The 13,345-nt window shown below is 42.7% G+C and overlaps 1 protein-coding gene across 4 annotated transcripts; it reads right to left on the bottom strand.

The window, feature by feature from the left end:
- Positions 1-319: 319 nt before the first annotated feature.
- Positions 320-6,634, bottom strand: AP-2alpha (adaptor protein complex 2, subunit alpha). Of its 4 annotated transcripts, none has more exons than XM_011140894.3 (14): positions 6,437-6,634; positions 5,513-5,601; positions 4,589-4,800; positions 4,313-4,506; positions 3,971-4,202; positions 3,784-3,892; positions 3,021-3,664; positions 2,816-2,947; positions 2,526-2,723; positions 1,954-2,288; positions 1,588-1,856; positions 1,338-1,482; positions 997-1,204; positions 830-907 (listed from the first exon to the last, which is right to left on the bottom strand). In XM_011140894.3, exons 2-14 carry the CDS (start codon positions 5,574-5,576, stop codon positions 830-832), a joined length of 2,820 nt encoding a protein of 939 aa, XP_011139196.1. In that variant the 5' UTR covers positions 5,577-5,601; positions 6,437-6,634. The 4 variants fall into 4 exon arrangements, with proteins under 4 accessions (XP_025154692.1, XP_011139196.1, XP_025154694.1 ...); XM_025298909.1 differs by lacking the exon at positions 6,437-6,634 and adding an exon at positions 5,896-6,205; XM_025298908.1 differs by lacking the exon at positions 6,437-6,634 and adding an exon at positions 5,723-5,898.
- Between the last annotated feature and the right edge of the window lie 6,711 nt (positions 6,635-13,345).

The raw sequence follows: 13,345 nt of genomic DNA, 5'->3' as shown, positions 1-13,345 counted from the left end.
GACTTTGGACTCAGGCTGTATAAGGGTATATCTATGATAAACAGCTAATATCATACAACTATTGTCATTGTGCCCAAATCTACTCTCGCTCACGTGGCGATCTTATGGCGAAGTATCGATGCTAATACAATTAGCGAAACTGAACGAAAATCACGACACAGGCTATGAAAAGATGTAACAATGAGAGGCGTTCACGTACAAAGAGATGTTTCACTCTCGACGGCCTGACAGTAACTTACCGATATCACGAGCTGCATCGATCGTAACGATAAAGAGGGAAACTCGTGTATTGTAAAACTCAATAAAAATATATACTTTGTTTCTGTGATGCGACTCGAGTGGTTCTATAATATACGTACATGCTCAGCTAAGGTATCTAGTTTTCTTTTCTTTTCCCTCTTTCTTTCTCAGCGTCGCACTTGCATCCGCGTATATATCGTAGACATACAATACGAGGCGCGGATCCGTTAAAATAAACCCACATCCTCACTACCCTCGATTATGCGATAATACTGTCTATCATAGCCACTTTATGTCCTTCGTTCTTTCCGCGTGTGATCGATTTCGATGGTCCTGATTCTCGCAAACCTCTATGCCATTCTCGACAAATGACCGATACACGATGACACGGAACTACCTACACGGAGATATAGATCTCATAAGAGCGTCGTGAGTGTAAGCTTGGGTACAACGCGCAAATATCTCTTAACAAATAATCATCAGTTATCTTTTTGAACGACGAGCGAGATGACACCCTCCTGCAGTAACAATGTGTCCTCTCACGACGTGATATTTTATTTTTCGTCGATATTCACGCCTGCTAGGCCGCTTAGAACTGATCCACCAGCAGGTCACAGATTTCTACCGACATAGATTCTTTACTTGAACGCACCGTTAAGCGAAACATCTGCAAAAATCACAACTTCGTAGTCGAACGATTGCACCACGAACGATTGCACGCGCATTGTGAACATTCAAGGACCCAAGAGAGCTTACCTGCGCTTGTTTATTAGGTTCCAGACGCAACAGGCAGCCTACTTGTTGCGCTCTCATATGAACAATTCCAGCGCACACAAAGTTATCGGGATTCGGGTCAATGCCGTCGAGTAATTGCATCCCAAAACCTTGCAATTTCGTACGCACTTGCGCTAGATCCATCGGTTGTTGCGCTTTGAAGATCTTTTGCGAGCGTTGCTGATTCGCTCTGGAAGCAAATTTCAACCTTCAATCGACTTTAATCTTAAAGAAAAAAAAAAGAAAATCGACGGCACCTCGAACCGATGGATTTGATCTCTCACATCTTTTGTTAGTGAACGCATTGTACTCGTGTCACATACCCGCCTAGGTTTTTCCATCTTGCGAAGAATGACTCCCCGTTCATTTCCGTCGGCTCGAAGAACTTGTTAATCGTTAATGGTAACTTCATGGTGATTTTCTGTGGCACATTATTGTAAATGAAGGAAATAAGCATACTCGGCGCATCTGTCAGACAAGAGAACAAAGGCACGTGTAAGATGTGATTGACGTGACAAGTTCAAGATAAACATTAGACATGAGAAAATGACCAACACAATAACATCGACATACCGCTATAATCGTCAACACATTCCGCATTGATCATTTGCTGGATCTGTGCGCCAGCTTCCAATACAGAATCGATCGGCTTCACTTGTACCGCCAACTTGGCCTGATTCTCTTCCGTCCAAGAGAGCTGCGGCTGAAAACTGTGTAATGCGTACTGCGTTTTGTTCCCATAGAAAAGACCGACTCGTCCGAGATTTTGTCTGAACTCGGACTTCACGCCGATTTGTATCAAGTCATTCTCAAACAAGACACCGTTATTCTTACAGACGAACCTGGAAAGAAGAGAAGAGCGTTGCAATGTTACGTTTAAACATCGATATACATGCGTCAATACATTTTTCTATTCGTACATTATGCGGTACATCTTACTTTTTAGGATTATATGTATTTTGGGCACCATTGGTAGCACCAACTTTGTTTGGCATGTTGTAAATGTCTCCCAAAACATCAAGCAATACACCTGTATTGCTAGTTGGCTGGGAGGAGGGTGGAGTTGACAATCCTAGCAGATCGGCGGAAGTGTTGTTGACAGTCGCGGTTGCTGTAGCGGCAGGAGCTTCAATGTGGTGATTGGCATTTGGCGCTGGACTCTTGCTCTCCCTGATCTCGTTCTCCGGTACTCGACCTGGCTTCTTCTTCTTTAAGACTGCGAGAATAGAGGATTCTCTCTCGGGGAACGCCGGCATCTCTTCTAACACAGTGGCCTGCGTAAATACAGGTTCATTGATATCACACAGCTGTGGATATAAGCCACTTTTCTTCATATTTCCTCCAATGTTCTTTCTTGCTAGAGAACTAACGTAAACTTTCAAAACTTAAAGCGGAACAAGCATATACGATTGAGACTTGGTGGAAAAAAAGGAGAAAGAGGGAATCAGTGCGAGGTAGCAAAGGAGGAAGTGCAATGGATGAAAGTATAGACTTCGAATCGTTTCAAATACCAGAACATCGGTCGAGGCAATGATGCTCAGTTGTAAGTATTCTGACGCTCTCTGTTGCAGTTCGGCATCCGCGCTGCGCAGGTTACTGTGCTGCCTAAAGACATCCTGTATCTGACTTCGAATTTCAGGGAAGAGATTCACAAACTTGATGTACGTCGAAAGCAACAACGCTCGAGTCATAGGGGAGCACAGATGATACTGCGAAAGATGTGCAGATTTATTACGTTACATTCACACAGGTTTGTCACCACACCAAATCTTCGCGAACGGCAACGAGGACATGTACTCACTTTGGAATGTAGTAGTTGAAACTGAACAGCTGGAGAAGACCGTTGATCGCCAGCGATGAGATTACCAAATTCTCCGAGTATATAGCCACCGACCTTGACCATATTCTCATGACAGGCGGGCGCTTGCAGGGCCTGAGATGTCACAAAGCGCATAAATGCAAGGAAAGTTAGATGATTTCAGCGAAAAAAAGCGGCATGTTATTACCTCGAAGACTGTTTTAGCGGCGTAACCTTGAACGTCGTCTCGGTTAATGACGATTTGTATAACTCGATACCAGACTTCTTCGGACACATAATCGCCTGCTATCCTGATTAGATTAAGGATGACGTCGACATACCAGGTGTAATCGGTCGCATATTTCTCGGCTAGAATCGCCACTTTGAGGACCATCTCTTCTCTGATCGAGTAGTCAGCTGTCTCCAAGTAGTTCAACATCTCCTGGACTATTTCTTCGGCGTTGCTCTTATCACACATTGCGTATAGCAGGTCCACCGCTTGCTGTCGCACTGAGACATCCTTTTCCATCTTCATCGACAATATGACTACCTCTTGATGCTTCTTCACGGCTTCGTGTGAGAATTCCGAAGTGGCCAAATGGCACATAGACTCGAGTGCCAAATATCGCAAATTGGTCTCGCGATTCGACAAGAACTGACCGAGTTGATTACACGCGCGCACTAAGAGGTTTGGCTCGCTATCGTTGTGGATAATTAAACTAATGGCTTCGAAGAGCACGGCATTCTTCGCGTTCGAATGCTGCACCTTCTTCGACTTTGGTGGCTCTTGAGCTTTGTTCAGTATGGTCTCTAGACACTCGTTCAGTCTACCCCTTACACCTGGGTCTTCGGCTGTAGGAAGATGCGAACGTAAATATCTCCCGCGTAGATACATTACGAGATAGAGACATATCTTCTCAGAGATATACAACTTATATACTATATATATATATATATATAAATCAAATAACCTGGAGGCGTATAGTTCTGCAACAAACGCAGCAACTTGACGGATAACCAAGGAGCCGGTACGAAGTAATATGTGTAATCCTGCAGATCTGTATAACTCGACGTGACAATCTGCAATCGCGAGAAGGAAGCATGAAGAGAGAATTCTTACTGCTCTATACAATCGACAACTACTTTATGATAACGTACTCTACTTAATCTCGAAACTGCGAGGCTGACGCAGCCTTTGTATTCCTCGGGATTTCTCTTCACGAGAGCATCTATGAGCGATGCCGCGGCCGTGACGACGCCCAAATGCTGATCGTTTAACAGATGGACTATGCGAGACGTCCACTCGCCTCCAGGAACGACGTCGGGGGCAGTTCGTAGCAGCCGCAACAGGCATAATGCGGCGCTTTGCTTCACAACATCCATAGTATCTCTGGTCGACAGATATCGTTTGAGGATTAAATCAGAATCCAATCGTGCGAGCTGCGAGTGTAATGCGAACGTGCAAGGCCGTAGCCTACAAATCGATATACTATGTCGTACCCTGACACGAGTAGTTTCGGAATTTCATTCCCGAAAGCCTCCGCCATCTCTTTGCTACCGATATTAGCAATGCACTGCAGCGCCAAGTTCACATGAATCGGGTTGCGCGATGCGAGATCATTTTTTATACTCTGTATGATCAACTTGATCAGATCGCTGTTGGTGTTCACTAAGACCGATATGAAAAGGTAACCCTGAAACCAACGGGACGGCTTGATATTTGATTCTGCGCGGTGCGCAAAACACACCGTGGAAAATGCCCACGGCGATACTTACAATTTGTTTCTCTGAATATTTATTCGATGACAGCAAATTGACAGCCTCCATATGTCCAAAATCGATGTCGTGGCCAAGAAGAAAAATGAACAACAGCTTGCACACATATTTCTTTTTCTGGTAGCCGTCGAGTGTTTTGTCTCCTTTAAATTTACTGCGAATATTCGCTAATTCCTTATTGATTCTCTTGATCTCAGCTTCTTTGCTTTTACCTATCGATACAAGAGTCTCACTTTAGCCAAGCTATGTCAAATTGTGAAATGATGAAACGATTCCTTTCATAAGAATAAGGCCAGGTATTTTCTCCAATATAATAGTATAAAATTGTATGAGATATATCTTCATGTAAATATGTTATACATAGTGATAACACATCAATCAAGGAATATGATGCATAAAATAATGGCAATATGCCAACTGGCATAATATCAAGGCTAGCTTGCTTTGATATGTGTTGTTTAAAATTAAAGATTAAAATCAAGGCGGTGTAAAGACAGCCGCAATTAATCCGTGTGAATAAATGTAAAATATAATCTATTTGATCAACCCGCTCAATACGCAAATGTGTTGAGCACTTGCACTTGTTTCCAATAAATCTAACGGCACCGTTAATGATGCCAATGTGTCAACAGATTGCTATTTGGGAGCAGCTCTATCAGGGAGATAGGCCGATATCAGAACACCGCCCCCTTTCTCTCACTCCTCTCTCAGCATTAAATGCTCCGTAAACCGCTCCACAGTTTCAATGGCATAGTATCACACAATGAATGAAACGTCTCTCGTAATCAGAAGTACAGGCGTGATGCATTTATATGAGAAAAATATCCGCAGCGCAGTATAAAATATTACTGTGATTTTTACACGCACACGCACACACGCTCAGCCACATTCAGGGCACAAAATACCGCGACGGCGAATACTTACAGTTCCTGATATCCGATATGAAGACCGCCAATCCACGCATGCCATCTCCTCGGACGGCTGGCATTTTGCCTGGTTTGGTTTAAAGCTACCTGCAAAGACGAGAACCAAGAATGAAAACACACTCGACGTCCATTCCCCTCCAATCGCGACAGAGAGACGTGCGTGCTCGCGGACGCGAATATACTGTAATTGGTATTTGTTTCGCCGCACCGTCGAGCGGCTCTGACGCAACCGAGCGCGAGCGGACGCGTGGTCTCCCGTCTCCGCTCTTATCGCGCTCCTTCGCGCACGTATCGCTCTCTCTAACAACTTGTACACATCTTTCTTTCCTCCGTCGACCGCAGACGCACTGTCAGAAAGTATGTCATCCTACGATACAGTACGGGGAGCACACAAGATCGGCCGCCGGATTCGAACTCGGCTCGACTCGGCTCGGCTGTCGGACGAAAGTGCCTCAGACGTGACCGACGACGTCCAGGGAAGGCGAGATGCGACGAGAAGATGCGAGTCAGTGGCCGAACACGGCCTACCGATGATCGGATTTTTGACAGCGCGTCCGGAGCGCGACGCTCCCCCGGCGCCGTGCGCGATCGTCCCGCCGAGATCGACGGCCGACGGAGAAGCCGCTCGACGACGATCGTGACTTATCGATCGACCGGACGGCTTCCGGGCGACGACCAGTCGAACAAGCGCGTTTTCCTCCGTCTCCTCGAGGGGCGAGCTGTCTGGCGCGCGCGCGAGAGGGAAAGAGAGAGAGAGAGAGAGAAAGAGAAAGAAACGAAGATATATATATATATATATAGAGAGAGAGAGAGAGAGACAGACAGACAGACAGAGACGGAGAAGGTCGCGTCGCGTAAATTTCACGGCGCGCGTACCCGTCCGCTCGCGAGGCAGCTCGCCGAATTCGCTGCTGGTACGTACCGATCTGACCTGAGGTTGCGTTGCACGCACGGCTCGGTCGCGGGGCGCACGGTAGGCGTGGAACTATTCACGAGCCCGTGCCAGAGACTTCGTGGCTGTCGCCATTTGCAACCGTCGACTAGCTCTGACGGACGACGGCCGCACGTCAAATGCCAGCGCGCACGCGTGATACGCGCTGGCGCGTGCATTTTCGTAATTCGAAGCTCTCTCGCTCGCGTCGTCCCTCGTCGTCGACGTGAAACTCGCGGCGGCGATGCGGCTCCGAAACGATTGATCCGTCGCGTGGAAGCCTCCTGCCGCGGCAATCCGGCAAGTGAATGCGCCGTGTGATTGCTTTACTCCTGCGAACGGATTTTGCCACGTCGGAGATTACCGGCAGGACGATCAATTGACGACTAATTGATCGTGCTCGTTACTTTGTCGAGGATCTTCGTTGCGCAGGAAGCATTGCTTTATATATATATATATGTGTGTGTGTGTGTGTGTGTGTGTGTGTGTGTGTATGTGTATGTGTTTAGTTGCACTGCGATTATACTGGAGCGAGATGAAACATCCAATAGACAGTACAAGTAGTGAAGAAATTGGCCTCTTTAGAAAGCGAAAAATCTGTCCCCTAAATGCATCTATTGCATTTCTCATGTAAGGAAATTTCTAATGGAAAGACTCAACTGCGGTTAGACAGAGAGTTAGACAGGAAGTTTTTGCAATAACGTCTCTCAGATACGGTAAATGTAAATCGTGAACGTTATTCGTTCAGAAATAACGTCGCTATGTACGCGACCAATAACATTCACGATCAACGTTTACCATATCTGAGAGACAATATTGCAAAAACTCCCTATTGAACGATCGTCACACTATTCATGCAAATTGATACATCTTGGCGAGAAACAGCAGCAACATAATGCTCTTAAAATATTTGTAAACTGCCCAATCAGAACCATAACGTTAATTTGACATTGATGAAGGTTGAATTAACGTTGATTCAACAGTTCATCGGTCATTTCAACATCAAATCAACGTCGAATCAATGGTTATGGTTCTGACTGGGTGGAGAATTTATAATTCGACCTTGCCCATGCAGAATACAAAGTTGGAAAAACGTTACTGCAACTTCTGTACCGTATGGATGATGTGTTCTTAATTATTTTAATACAACAGATGCACTGCGATTGTAAACATGTATTTCCAATATGTTTTTCGTATGTAAAATCGATCAAAACTAAAAAGTGAAGCGGATAATTAATATAACTGACTTACTGATTATTGTACTTATAGTTAAATTGTACTATGATCTTTCCCTTCTTGAAATTGATGGTGGATCGCAAAAAAAAATACAGAATAATAACAGTTGATCATCGAATTTGCTTACCCAACAGGTTCATCAAGACGCCACTAGATGGCGCTAAGCAAGTCATTAGTTAATTTTTGCTAAGTCAGTTGTTAGATTTATTATTTGTTATTAGTAGTATTCCGAAAAATACTTGAAATTCAACAATCTTTAACATAGTTACGATAACGAAATGAAAAAAGCATCTTCTATCTGAAGAAACTTCTGATTGATGTATTTAGCAGAGAGAAATCTGAGAGCGGCCACCGGGCTGATTACGCCGGGACGCTTTTTCTGCCGAATTCCGACGCGCCACCTGAGAAAATGTATGCACATTACATCCGTCCTGACGATAACGGCAAAGCATGCACGGTTCTTGCTCATTCTACTTCCCCTTACAAGAGATAAGTTAGACAAGCACAGACGATCAATCGCTTTCCATCTTTGTCGCACCACCGATGAATATACGCGCGGCAGGAAAGCCACGAGGCGAGTCAGCGGCAAATTTTATCGCTAAGCTAAAATCTCTCACGTCTTGCCTCTTCGTCCTCTCATTTTTTACGCAACGCACTGCTCGCAATTCAAGAAGACATATTTTGAGACCGCGCGGAAAACTTCTAGCAATGACACAAAATGACGCTAACAGGGATGACCATTTTTATAATTTTTATATTCAATTTTTCATTTTTTTATTCAATTTTTTTCACTTTTTTCCGAAATCAATGCGAAAATGGAGGGTCACCGACTATAAGTTAATTATTTGTGATAAGACGTTAATCTAGATTCGAAATAAGGATGATCCAAGCAAATCGCATCGAGTTGCGATCGCACGTTTTGAAGTTAGAAGTCACGAAAAATAGAAAAGTGACAGGCCCAGAAATGACGAGTCATCGAATATTAATTACCGAAATATGGGTGATAAGGTTTTAATCTATGTCCAAAATAACTAAGATCCTCGTGAACCGCATCGAGCTGCGATCACACCTTTCGGAGTTAGAAGCCACGAAAGATAGAAAAATAAGAGGCTCCGAAATGACTTGTCATGAAATATTAACTAACAAAATATGAGTGATAAGGTTTTAATCTATGCCTAAAATAATTAAGATCCTCGTGAATCGCATCGAGCTGCGCTTACGCGTTTCGGAGTTAGAGGCCATGAAAGATGGAAAAGTGACAAGCTCCGAAATGACCTGTCATGAAATATTAATTATCGAAATGTGGATGATAAGGTTTTAATCTAGACCCAAAATAACTAAGATCCTCATAAATTGCAATGACGTGCGCTTACACGTTATCAAGAAATTGGAACCGATAGATCGAGATCGACTGATGCGAAAATGACGAGTCACCGGGTATAAGCTGCAAAATTATTTGCGATAAGATATTAATCTAGGTTCAAAATAAGAATGATCCAAGCCAACCGTGTCGAAATGCAATTACGCGTTTCGGAGTTACAAACCACGAAAGATGGAAACATGTGACAGTCTCGGAAGTGACCTGTCACGAAATATTAATTATCGAAATATGGGTGATAAGATTTTAATCTAGATCCAAAATAACTATGATCCTCGTAAACCGCATCAAGCTGCGATTACGCGTTTCCGAGTTAGAGGCCACGAAATATTGAAAAGTGACAGGTTCAGAAATGACAGGTTACAAAATATTAATTAACGAAATGAGTGATAAGGTTTTAATCTAGGTCCAAAATAACTAAGATTCTTACAAATTACAACAACGTGCGCCTACATGCGTTATGGAGAATTTAAAGCCGATATGTCTAGATTAATCGATGCGAAAATGATGAGTTACGAAATATAAATTAATAAATCGTGTGCAATAAGAAGCTAATCTAAATTGGAAATGACGATGATCCGTAGATACCAAATCAGCCCAACATTACTGAATTATGAAGTCCGAAATGTTGAAATTAATTTAGAGAAAAACGATAAATCAATATAATATATACGTCATGGAAATATTTATGCTAATCGAAAGAAGTGATGTTATTTAATTTTCAATATGACTAATTTTTCTAAAATCCAGATTAATATAGCTTTTCGGATAACGTAGAAAGTAAGTAAAAATTTAGGGAAGTAAATATTTTGGTTCGCTACGACACGTCGTCTGGGTAAGCGCGCGGCGGCGTGAGTTCCAGAAATCGACGAGGCATTCATACGAGCAGTGAAATTTAAGAGTCGTAGGGACCTGCGAGCGGACTCGTTGAAAAACTGATGCTTTCGAGTGAAACGTAATATTTCGTTTGCTCATTCAAAATGGGTTAATAAAATGCGATTAAGATGTAAAATGTGATGAACTGTTGAGAATGAAAATATCAATAAACATTAAATGTATTGTTTCAAAATATTTAGATGAGACTTTTATGTTTCGCTTCACAGCCATGAACAGCCTCATCAATTTTTTCATTGGATAATTTTTTCACCGCAAAATAAAAAATGCAATATCGCGAGACAAGCAACTCCGAATTCTTATAGTGTTATGTATTGATATACATACATAATACATACAATACATAAAATAAACTTACCCCTCGATGGTTCCTGATGTCCCTCCTTGCAAAATATATCCTTGGGCACTTAATATTTTTCACAATACAAACATTAAATTTAACTTTGCACAGTAACAGACCATTTTTTTCACAACACTTGATCACAACACAAATCTTAAATAACAAATGTAACGCGTAATTTCATTCGGCACTCTCGACGATTCGTTAATTATTTACTGTTATTACTGTTATAATTATTTACGGTTTCGTTAATTATTTACTTTCGACTACTTGACGATACTTCTCCATGACAAATGCACGAAATTTGCTTCCGGTACTCTCGACGAAACAATACACGCCGATATCCGCCTTTGGTGATTCAAAATCGCGGAAAATACGCACGGTCGGCTTTTGGAATTCACGTACTAAACATTGCAATGCAAAGGTCGTGATTTTCAATGTGTGCGTATGTCGGTGAATATGTATCACTAGCGTAATAACCAATCAAAATATTCTGTTCGAAACCGTCCGTTCCGTTTGAAATATTCCAAGAAGTCGGCCATGACAGAAAAATTCCCGAAACTTTACTCGACCCTCCCGACGAACAATGCACATTTTCAGCGAATATTTAACGAAAGCTGTTCCATACCTCGATGTTTAACGATAATTCGCGGCCGAGACTCGGCTGACGAGTCAAAAACGAAGCTCCGCAGCGCGAAAACCGAGCTGCCTTTACGCAGCTGGCGTGTTGAAATTTCCTCGGCGTATTCCGACGATTCATCTCAATTCACTTCACGCAACGGAACAAATGTCATTCCGCCATAACACACGCGCGAAACTTACTTTCGGCACTCCCGGTAACGATTTAAGGCACGAGATTCAGCTACGGCGAGTCAAAATCATGAGAAATCACGGGCGACGGTTTTTCACACACTACACAACTCGTAATCAGCGCCATAACTAAATACTGATGCAACTGCGAACAGCGCCACAAGCGGGATACTCGGGAAGCTGAGTCGACCATTTCTTTCCGTAGTGGAACTATTTATCTACACCAAGTGTACGAGGTGCGGGTGAAAGCAGTCGTTGATAGATCAATTTAATTCGGAGCTACACGCAGTCACCGACGAGATAATATTGGTTTTCAAGTATTATCAGAGAGAAAGCTGAGAGCGACCAACACGGCGTTTTCGGCGACACCGATTTTTCGCACTGGGAATGGGCGCTATCTGCATCCATTTTGAGAGGGGAACTACGATGCTACATCCACTTTTAGGTCTCGACGGTAAAACCTGTATCTGGTGGCTGTCCGTGCTACATCCACTTTCAGCGTACTAAGTACGCTATTATGGTTGTAGCACGGACATAAACCGCCTGAAAGTGGATGTAGCACGGACTTCCACCATATGCAGATTTTACCACCGAGACCTGAAAGTGGGTGTGCTATCGTAGTTCCCCTCTCAAAATGGATGCAGATGGCGTCCTTTCCCAGTGCGGAAAGTCGGTGTCGCAGAAAATGTCGTATTGGCCGCTCTCAGGTTACTCTCTGATATTATAAGAACATTGCTGTCTTTTCATACTAAGATATGTGAATTGAATAAACCAATTATATCTGTAAAATGTATATTTAAACGAACACACAAATCCTTCTGATTTACCACTGAGCCATATTGTTTGAAAATAAAAAAGACAACTCACTCGACGTTGAGACGTACTACTTAGCAAAAAAGGACGCGTCTGATTCGTCGAGAGCAACGGAAACACAGTATCGAGATATTTCGAGTATCTGAATCGTTGCAATTCAGTTAGTTACGGAACGGTTAACGGCGCGGCGATTCGGAAAGGTCGTTCCGCATTTTGGCTCGCTTAAAGCGAGTCTCGCGCGCGATTTTTGCCTCACCAGGAGTGCCGAAAGTGAATTTCGTGCGTAAATCGCGACGGGCATCGTCGTGATAGCCACCGAATATGAATATCTCACGAAACGGCCCGTTGGGAGTGCTGAGCTAACCATGGTGCGTATCCCGCAATGGCAGCTTGAAATTCAAATCGCCGGTCTTTGCGTTTACGACCCGGCGAAGGCTGAATTTGCAATGATTAAGGGGCTACATACACTCTGGGGAGTCAAAAATATCGATTTTTAAATTTTTACATTTTTTTGAATTTTTGATGTTTGTAGAATATTTCCCTAAAGTTTCAGTTAAAAATATATGGAAATGACTGAGATATAACCGTTTTTGTGTAAGCGCGCAACACGTACTTTCTTGTGGCAGCTAGTGCATTGCACGTGCGTGTGTCTACAAAAACGGCTCGACTAGAGCAAAAACTAAATAAAACGGCTGCTGATAAGTTTCTGGATACTGAGAGTTTGCTTTATGGGCCAGGAATCGATGAATTCGTTTAAAATAAATAATTTTGTCGTTTACTCACTTTAAACCTTACTTAAAACTTTAGACGCATTTTTCTCAAAACCGTGTTTTGAAAATTGAAAAATTGGGGAAAATCAAGGATTTTTCAAAAATTGCTGAACCGACGTCCTTGAGGTTTATAAGATTTATAAGATTATAAAGCATAAAAAATTTGAAAATAATCTACAATGTTGATATTTTTTAATAAAAAAAAAAACAGCAAGTTAAAAGGACTTTTACGAGAAAAAAATTGTAAAATATAGCCTTTTTTTTAAGGCCAGAGTATACGCAGCCCCTTAAGATACTCAAAATATTTCGACACTGCGTTTCCGTTGCTCTCGACGAATCAGACGCATCTCCTTTTGATAAGTAATACATCTCGCATACCAAGTATCGCCGAAAATTATCATCGTGCGTTTGTCGTAATGGGTCGTCGTTAAATAGATGATCCACCGAATATCGCGAAACGAGTCATCGGCGGAGACCGCGATGTAATACGTTCGCGACTTGTATCTGTCGAGTAGTGTGTTCCGTTCGCAAAACATAGTAAAACAGCAATTGTTAATCAATATTAGATGTAAAGGGCAGAAAATGCTTTACAATAGCCTTGCAACGAGCAACATGTTGACTTCTCCGATTAGCAGTCTTACATCCAGATAAGAACCACA

The sequence above is a fragment of the Harpegnathos saltator genome, unplaced genomic scaffold (genome assembly GCF_003227715.2).
Source record: "Harpegnathos saltator strain DR-91 unplaced genomic scaffold, Hsal_v8.6 scaffold248, whole genome shotgun sequence".
NCBI lineage: Eukaryota > Metazoa > Arthropoda > Insecta > Hymenoptera > Formicidae > Harpegnathos > Harpegnathos saltator.
This window is presented reverse-complemented; position numbering and strand designations above follow the sequence as displayed.